This window comes from Sinocyclocheilus anshuiensis, unplaced genomic scaffold, assembly GCF_001515605.1.
Source record: "Sinocyclocheilus anshuiensis isolate Anshui unplaced genomic scaffold, SAMN03320099.WGS_v1.1 scaffold246, whole genome shotgun sequence".
NCBI classification, from domain to species: Eukaryota; Metazoa; Chordata; class Actinopteri; order Cypriniformes; family Cyprinidae; genus Sinocyclocheilus; species Sinocyclocheilus anshuiensis.
The window spans coordinates 1590428-1600106 of NW_015542356.1; the positions used below are offsets into that span (position 1 = coordinate 1590428).

The 9679-nt window shown below is 43.0% G+C and overlaps 1 protein-coding gene across 1 annotated transcript in view; it reads right to left on the bottom strand.

Moving 5' to 3' along the window:
* Window positions 1-7832: 7832 nt before the first annotated feature.
* Window positions 7833-9679, bottom strand: part of LOC107691748 (D(2)-like dopamine receptor) — a 76225-nt gene continuing 74378 nt past the window's right edge. The window contains exons 7-8 of the mRNA XM_016490551.1: window positions 8199-8544; window positions 7833-8073 (exon numbers count right to left, since the gene is read on the bottom strand). Coding sequence (XP_016346037.1) covers window positions 7877-8073; window positions 8199-8544 — 543 coding nt within the window. The 3' untranslated portion in view covers window positions 7833-7876. The remainder of the gene's footprint in view (window positions 8074-8198; window positions 8545-9679) is intronic.

A 9679-nucleotide genomic window follows, 5' to 3' on the forward strand; every position in this document is an offset into this window, starting at 1 on the left:
GACCCCTTGGACCTCAAAGTCTGTAGGACAAGAGCGTACAGAACAAGAAAGTGAAAAGGAAGAGAAACTCAGTGACTCAGTTGCTATAAATTCCCAGTGCACAGAGGTATGTGGCATGAACCATTCAGCTCGTTCTTGTTCAAAAATTTGCTTAGTGAAAGTGTACAAGAAAGGACAACCAGAACACGCAGTCAGCATGTATGCAATCCTTGACGACCAAAGTAATCGCTCCTTGGCTCGTTCAGAATTCTTTGACTTGTTCGACATTGAAAGCAGCCCACGTCCTTACTCACTCAGAACCTGTGCAGGCATCATGGAGATGATAGGGAGGAAAGCGCATGGATTCCAGATAAAAGCATCTAGCGTAGGCGTGAGCATGGATCTTCCTCCACTCATTGAATGCAATGAAATCCTCAACAACAGGTCGGAAATACCAACTCCAGAGGTAGCACTTTGTCATCCCCACTTAAAACCTATTGCAATATTTATTCCAAAATTAGATTTGAATGCCCAAATCCTGCTTCTGTTGGGGAGAGATCTCATCAAGGTGCACAAGGTCAGGCAGCAAATCAACGGTCCTCACAATTCCCCATTCGCCAAAAGACTTGATCTAGGCTGGGTCCTGATCGGCGATGTCTGCCTCGGTAATGTACATAAGCCGAACGTTAACAGCTTTAGGACAAATGTGCTAGAAAATGGCAGACCTTCCTTCCTTACTCCTTGTGCAAGTCACATTTCTTTGAGAGAGAAGGCAAAGCATGGCGGGGAGTCCAACCAACATTTTCGACAAAATACAGCCACAAAGGTCCATAAGTCATCTAATGACACTGGTCAAACAGTGTTCGAAAGAACTAAAGATGACAACAAGTGTGCTCTCTCCTTTGAAGACCAAGCCTTCTTAAAGACCATGGAGAAGGACTTTCACAAAGATGAGGCAAACTTCTGGGTCGCTCCTCTATCTTTTAAATCACCCCGGCCACTTCTCCCTAACAATCGAGATCAAGCACTCTCACGGCTTCTCTCCTTGAAGTGCACTCTAAACAAAAGATCAGAGATGAGAGAAAACTTTCTAGAGTTCATGGGGAAGATATTAAAGAACAAGCATGCCAAACTAGCTCCTCCACTCAAAGAGAATGAGGAATCATTGCATCTGCCAACCTTTAGAGTCTATCATCCACGAAAACCAGACCAAATAAGAGTAGTCTTTGATTCCAGTGCACGGTATCATGGTATCTCTTTGAACAGCGTCCTTCTCACAGGACCTGACATGAAAAATTCCCTCCTTGGAGTGTTGTTACTCTTCCGAAAAGAACCAATAGCCATGATTGCTGAAATTCAGCAAATGTTCTATTGCTTTGTGGTACAGGAGAATCACAGGAAGTGCCTGAGGTTCTTGTGGCACAGAGACAATGACATGTCGAAGGAGATTACAGAGTATAAGATGCGTGTTCATGTCTTTGGAAACAGCCCATCCCCAGCCATTGCAATTTATGGTCTGAGACGCGCTGCATGGGTGCGCTGCACAAAATCGCTTCAAATTCAACCACAGTGATAAAGGCCTTTCCTCCAGAGGATCTAACCAAAGGCATAAAATACCTAGATCTTACCAAAGAAACTCTCCCAAACCAAAGGAGTCTTGGAATATGCTGGGAGATGGAGTCTGATATGTTCACTTTTCAAGTCACAAACTCTGAGAAACCTTTCACTCGTAGTGGAGTGTTGTCTGTCGTCAACAGCCTGTATGACCCACTCGGTTTAATGACACCAGTGACCATAAGAGGAAGAGCTTTCCTGCGAGAAATATCTCATGATATTAGCGACTGAGACATACCACTCCCTGAAGCCAAAGAAAAGGAATGGGAAGTATGGAAAAATTCCTTACAAGGTCTGGAGAATCTCCATATACCACGTACTTATGTCCCATTCTCACTTTCCAGTTCGAAATACACAGAGTTATGCCTATTCTCAGACGCATCCAACATGGCTATAGCTGCGGTGGCCTATCTTCGAGTTATCACTGAAGAGGGACTAAGTCATGTGGAATTCGTTTTCGGCAAGGCTAAACTGGCCCCTCGTCTACAGCCCAAAATTCTTCGCCTTGTTTGTGCGCAGCAGTATTGGCTGTAGAAATGGCAGAAACAATACTCGAGGAAATTGATTTCAAACTAGATGCAGTCAAGTTCTACTGCGACAGTAAGGTAGTTCTGGGCTACACATTCAATTAGACCACACATTTCTTTGTGTACGTAGACAACAGAGTGCAGTGAATCCGTCAAAGTACAATTCCAGAACTTTGTACCAACAAACCAAAACCCAGCTGATATTGCCACCAGGCCAGTGTCTACATCTCAGCTTGCTGACACGCAATGGTATACTGGTCCAGACTTTCTGCAGACCCCTCTCAACTCATCAAGAGACACAAAAGACATTTGAGTTAGTAACGCCAGAAATGGATGAAGAAATCCGGCCCCATGTCACAAGCTTTGCAACTCTCATGAAAGAAAGGCATCTTACTGCAGAACGCTTTAAACGTTTCTCTTCTTGGAAAGCACTCCTGAGATCTATTGCACTGCTTATCCACATAGTTCGTTCATTCAAGTCAAACTCAAATACTCACTCAAACAAATGCAAAGGCTGGCACCTATACAAAAGGGCCAGAACTCCTGAAGAGCTTTTGTCAGCCAAGCATGTTATTCTCAAATCTGTGCAGAAAGAAACATACAGAGATGAAATCAGTGCCTTAGTGGAACAGAAGAACATCCCAAGAAGCAGTGTACTTAAGAAACTCAATCCTCAGATTCACAATGACTTACTGAGAATAGGTGAACGTCTGGAAAGGCTTCTCTAGATCAGCATGAGAAGAATCCGATAATCATTCCCAAGAACAACCATGTCACAACCCTGTTGGTGAAACACTACCATCAAGAAGTGAAACACAATACAAACACAAAGTGAGCAATAAGGACTGCAGGCTTGTGGATTGTAAATGGCAAAAGGCTCATCAGCTCCATCTTGTATCACTATGTTACCTGTCGAAAACTAAGGGGTAGATTTGCACAACAGAGAATGGCAGATCTTCCACCAGAGCGTCTCGACATGTCTCCTCCTTTTTCTTATGTGGGTTTGGACGTATTCTGCCCATGGACCGTTGTGACTCGACACACAAGAGGAGGTGCTGCAAACAGTAAATGTTGGGCAATCCTTTTTACGTGCATGAGCACTAGAGCAATACATATGGAAGTGATCGAGTCCATGGATACATCCAGCTGTATCAATGCACTACGTTGCTTCTTTGCTATAAGGGGACCAGCCAAACAACTGAGATCCGATTGTGTAACAAATTTCGTCGGCGCATGCAAAGAATTCGGTTTCATGACAGACCATACAGTCCAGAAGTATCTAAGTGATCAAGGCTGTTCTTGGCAATTTAATCCCCCTCACGCATCGCACATGGGAAAGAATGATAAGGATCACACGCAGAATCCTTGACCCTGTTGCTGCAAAACAAATCAGTCCAACTTACGCACAAAGTTCTGTGTACTTTGATGGCTGAAGTGTCCGCAGTAATCAATGCCAGACCAGTAGATCCAGTCTCCTCTGATCCAGAGATACCACTGTTAAAACCCCCTAACATTCTGCTCACCCAAAAGACTGGATTTCCCCTTAGAGTTCCTACATGCGATTTCTCAGAGAAAGACCTTTACGGAAGTCAATGAAGAAAAGTACAGGCCCTAGCAAATCAGTTTTGGGCCCGCTGGAAACAAGAGTACCTTCCCATCTTGCAAAAAAGGTGCAAATGGACTGAATCACGTGCTAACCTTCAGGTTGGAGAAATTGTTCTCTTGAAAGACAGTACCCTTTCTCGCAATGATTGGCCTATGGCCATGATCACCAATACCTTCCCAAGCACAGATGGACGTGTAAGGAAAGTAGAGGTTAAGATGACCTCTCAAGGTACAACCAAATGGTTCTACAGACCAATCTCACAGGTCATTTTGCTTCTTTCAAAAAGAACTAAAATGTAATTATTTACAGTGATGTCTAATATCATCAGGCGGGGAGTGTTCTGTGCCCCGTTTAATAGTACTTTAGTTCATTTTGTTGTGGAACTGCAATCTAGTGGACTCTTTAAGAAACTGCAGATGACGTATAAATCAGGAAGTGAGCAGCTGAACGCATGGCTGATGCATGTCATTAGATGGGGTGCTTTTTTGGGTAATCCTCATTTAATCCTTGCTTTGAAGAGTTTTTGAAGAGCAATAGCTAAAAGTTTCTTCTATATTTTTTGGTCGATATATATATTTTTTTATATTAATGTGTAAAATAGATAAGATGTTGTCATTTGTATACATGGCATGTTGTCTGGAGCTTTTTCGGTGCAGATCTTATATATTCTTGGAAATGTATAGAAATCTAGTTTGATATGCAAATGTGTGTGGGATTGACAGCGTTCTTGTAATCTGTGAATTGTAATTTGTTTGTTGTTTGAACATGTTTTGGTTATGAGACTTATTGGAGATTGTAATTTTTCCTTTAGTTTAACTCTGGTCCATTGTAGAGTTCATCCAAGCTGCAATAAATGTTGGACTTGAAACTTGCACTTCTCAACTTTATAATGGATGGAGTTTAACTTGCTGTCAAACTTCAGAAAGGATAAACATGAAGGGAGGACAGTACACGGGCCATTCAAATGGTGGATGAGTTACTGCATCAGAACAGATGTTAAGAAATTTAGCATTACATCACTTGCTCAACATTGGATCCTCTGCCATGAATGGGTGCTTGACCATTCTCACTGATAAAAACATCACAAATAATCAACAAGTAATTCACACAACTCCAGTCCATCAGTTAATATCTTGTGACGTGAAAAACAAAAACCATAATTAAGATGTTATAACTTTAAAGGGGTCCTATTATGCTCTTTTACAATGTCTTGAATTTGTTTTGGGGGTGTACTAGAACATGCTCTCATGCTTGGTGGTTCGAAAAACGCATTATTTACATTATTACAATACCTTTCTCCCCATCCTGGCACAAACGGCTCGATTAGTTCCGGGTTTGATGAACGCCCGTCTTCCGAAAAAAGAAATGTGATGTGATTGGTTAGCTATCCCAGTGCGTTGTGATTGGCGAACAGCTTAGACAGTGTTTCAGTACTGCCCCGCCCCTTAGGCTACAGCAGCACTTCTTCTTCGTCGTCTTGTCTGATGCACTCAACCAAGCGACCTCGCCCCTCCCCAACCCCCAACCATTCGAATTTCCGTAGGCGGGAATTATTTTAATGATATTCTAATGGGCCGCTTTGTGATATCACAAAACCCGGAAAACAAACGCTGTAGTCCAAACGAGCCCTTCATTGTAGTTCTTGAAAAAGGATTTTTTCAAAACGAAATATCGCCCTTTGGAGTGGACTTTGAGATTTGTAAGTTTGAAGATCTGTTTTATGCCCAAACATACACACTACACAGTGACTAAAATTCAAAAAGTGAAAAAGCATAATAGGACCCCTTTAAACCATTGCTTCCGGCTAAAATATGAGCTCTCTATCCATAATATAGCTTTCTCCAGTGAAAAAGTTATCTCATCTGAATCAGGAGACAAATATGCACAAATCAAGCAAAAACAGTCCAAAACAGGCAGTGGATTTTGATGTGAGAGGACAACAAGTGATAGACTTTTTAACTGAACAAAGCATTATTATAGATTATTGTATGTTGGCCAGAAGCGGCAGTTTAAAGTTAAAATGCCTTTTTCACTTCACAAGACATTAATTGATGGACTGGAGTCGTGCTTTGGATTATCATGAATTTTTGTAAGCTGTTTATACTCTCATTCCGATGGCACCCATTCACTGCAGAGCATCCATTGATGAGCTAGTGCTGTAATGCTAATAAACTTCTCTAAATCTGTTCCAATAAAGAAACAAATTCCAATACATCTTGGATGGCCTGAGGGTGAGTACATTTTCAGCAAATGTTCATTTTTGGGTGAACTGTTCTTTTAAATTCCATAATTCTGCGCTCCAGGCTCTGGGGTGTCAATCTATGTTTAAAATGACCAGTGCAACGTAAACAAAACATTACTGAGTGCACCTTTAGTTTCTTTGTGTTCTGGCTTTATAAAACCGTAAATGACATTTCCCCTTCAGAAACTCGAGCTGTGTCGAGATCGCTTTGGGAACGCCCCTGCGTGACCGCGTTCTAAAGCACGTGTCAAATCAGCCCAATGGAGTGGGGATCGCAAGTGGATTTAGCGGAGGGAGCCCGCGCTGCGATTTCTTCCCCCCGGAGAGAGAGCCAGGCATTTCATCTATCTTCCTCCGAGGAGGTAGAGGTGATGAGTGTCGAGACAGAGGAGACTGTGGACTCGCCACCGCATCGGCGACGCAGTTAACACTGTCGTCGAGAGGTTTCAGAATGCGAGAAAGCAAGCGGCGGCGTTTCAACGGTTCCTCCCTCGTCGCTCCCAGGCCCATGGGGCTGCTGAAAGCTCAAGCTCCTCATACCGCCAGTCACAAAAACAGAGCGTTGCATCCCGCACCCCTCCGCAAAAAGAACGGGGGTCGGGGCGACGCTCTCCGAAGAGGACCTCGACTAAACAGTCCTGACGCCAACATCGTCAGGCCCCTGAGGGCAGCCCCACCTGGGGAGGAAAGGATAACACCTCAGTATACGTTGCCCGATCCTCCTCAGTGCCCTCACGGAGAGTCACTGATACCCCTGCCACCATCGGTGCTACCCCTCGAGTGAGGGTGCTACAGCAGTCAGGTCGGTCGTTCCCTGCCGGTCATCCGCTTCAGGGCACCGAACTGGCTCCTCTAATAACACCAGAACCTCGAGAGGCTGGTTCCCTTAGTAGATTTTCGGTAGCGTGGAAACTTCTACCAAATATCTCAAAATGGGTCCTGCAGATTGTAGAGATATGCAATGCCCCCTTTGAACCCATAGAAGAAGTTTCAGTCAAGTTGCTCACGCTCAAGACCATCTTTATCCTCGCTATTTCCTCACTAAAAAGGATCGGGGATCTTCAGGCACTTTCTGTTTCGTGCCTGGAATTTGCTCCAGGCATGGTTAGGGCATTCCTTTACCCGAGGGCCAGGTATGTCCCTAAGGTGCCCACTTCTTCACCAGGGCTCATAGTACTTCAGGCATTCTGTCCTCCTCCGTTCCAGGAAGTAGGCCAAGAAAGGCTTAATTTACTCTGTCCAGTTCGAGCACTGGACGCTTACGCACACAGAGCTACCCCGTGGCGTAAGGCAGATGAGCTATTTGTTTGTTTTGGTCCGCCAAAGAAAGGATCTCCGGCGACCAAGCAGACCATGAGTAGGTGGGAGGTCGAGCAAAGCGATCCCGACGCAGCGTCTCGTTCCCTCGGGGAACCATGGTTACATACGTAACCTAGAGACGTTTCACCTTATTTATTTGTCTTTACAATAGCTATCTCTTTATTAACAAGTTCTCAAACAAATACATAGATTGGTGATTAAATAAATACTTGAACAAACGGAGCTGTAAGCATTTTGTAACCAGTTGCACGCCACTAAATTGATATAACAATGTAATTACGTCATTCAGGTCCCTGCTTGCATAAAGTCTCTGTGGTAAGATCTAATTACCTATCATCTCAAATTTGCTTCAATTCTACAATTGAATAAACACATATTCACACGTGCACTCCACTGCCAGAAATAATGGAGACACAAATAAAACTCTACTTTACATTCATTTGAACCTCCATTTTCTGTAATGAGTTCTTCCACTCTGCCCTAAAAGCATGGCTTTGTAAATCCCTAATTTCACATGGCAGTGAAAGATGGCACTAACCTCTTGTGAAATCCTCCATCTCTCCTATATGCATGCAGTGAATAATGTCCTCAGCAGTGCAATATCTTTATGAAAGCCTTTCTGAACTCCACATTGAAAGTGGTATATATGATGGGGTTGACGGCACTGTTCACATATCCCAGCCAAGTGAAGGCATTGTACATTTCCAGTGGCACCACGCAGCTTGTGCAGTGAGTTTTCAAAATGTGAGTAATAAAAAAGGGCAGCCAGCAAATAATGAAAACACCTGCAACAGAGAAAATAAAGCTGAGGTATTCTGAGGACAAGAACTCAATCTAGGACTTTTATGTAACTTGTGCTCGGCATACAGCTGAGGAATACTTCTATAAAATGACAGTATCGTGACCTCACCTAGAACAATAGCCAGCATTTGAGTAGCCTTCTTTTCTTTATGCTGGGACATCTTTCTCTTGCTCATGGTTTTGGTCACTGTAGTTAGGGTTTTGCCATTGGGCAGTGCCTGAGTTTCAACAGGTTTGGCTTCTTTAGGGGTCTGGACCTCCTTGGCATGCCCATTTTTATCATCTCCATTTGACTGACATTCACCATGGGAGGGAGAGCCATGGATGGGGCTTGGGTTGGCCAGCAGGTCGACGACCAGAGTGGATGCCAGTTTCTTTTTCTCTGGAGGGCTTGTGCCAGGCGTAATGTCCACCCCCACATCACCACCCTGGTGCAGGACTTCCTTTATTAGTTGCTGTTGAAGACGTGTTTATCATTAGTTGTATGAGGACACTTTGTCATGAACTAGTTCAGTTTTTTTTTTTTAGTTTATATATTTAGTTTTAGCTTATATTTGCACAATATACACTCTAAAAAATGCTGGGTTATTTTTTTTTACCTAAATGCTGGGTTCAGCCCGTTGGGTAATTTTATTGGGTTGTTTTTAATATTTTTACCCAGGTGCTGGGTAGTTTTTCTGTAACTAAGTTGCTGGGTCATTTTTTACGCTGGGTTATTTTTTTCTACCCAACCACTGGGTTGATCTTGTCTCCGATGAAACAACCCAGCTGCTGAGTTACAGTCAGAGTGCAGGCTTTTTGAGTCCACTACAGGAGAGAGCGGTTCTCAGTGCCGCCGATTTGGTGCACTTCTTCAACGAAATGAAGGTTTGTATACATTTTATTTCATTTATAAAGTCTTTACTGTGCTGTAAATAAGGATGAGATGTCAGTCAGCAGCGGTCACTTCGCTTGATGGAAACGCCTTTTGCCTTGTATAACATAAATGGATTTTATTCGTTATAGTACTGTTTAAGTTAATGTGATGTTAAAATGTTTTCTCTAATCTCAGTACTGTTTGTTTATGGGCAGGTTTTGGAGTCCGTCACGGCATCTTTCAGCTACGAGTGAAAAGCGAGGCTGCGGTCTGAAGTTTGCAGTTCTCCCGCAAACAGCAGCCCTTCACCGGATCAGATTTCGGCGACACACTGGCACGAGAATTAGCACTATTTCGGTGAAAAGCAATTACATAGAACGGTTGAATACGCTTAAATTAAAATGCTACTTTTAAATGTTACATTTTTATGTCTAAAATGCTCGTTAAACGAGTTTAAATGTATGTGATATTGTAAACTATGCTGTATTCACCAAAATAAATTCAATTTGTCTTGTATTTTGTCCATGTGTTCTTGCTTAATAATACAGTGGGTACGGAAAGTATTCAGACCCCCTTCAATTTTTCACTCTTTGTTATAGGTGTAGAACCATCTCAAGGATGATCAGAAGAAATGGACAGCACCTGAGTTAAATATATGAGTGTCACAGCAAAGGGTCTGAATACTTAGGACCATGTGATATTTCAGTTTTTCTTTTTTAATAAATCTGCAAAAA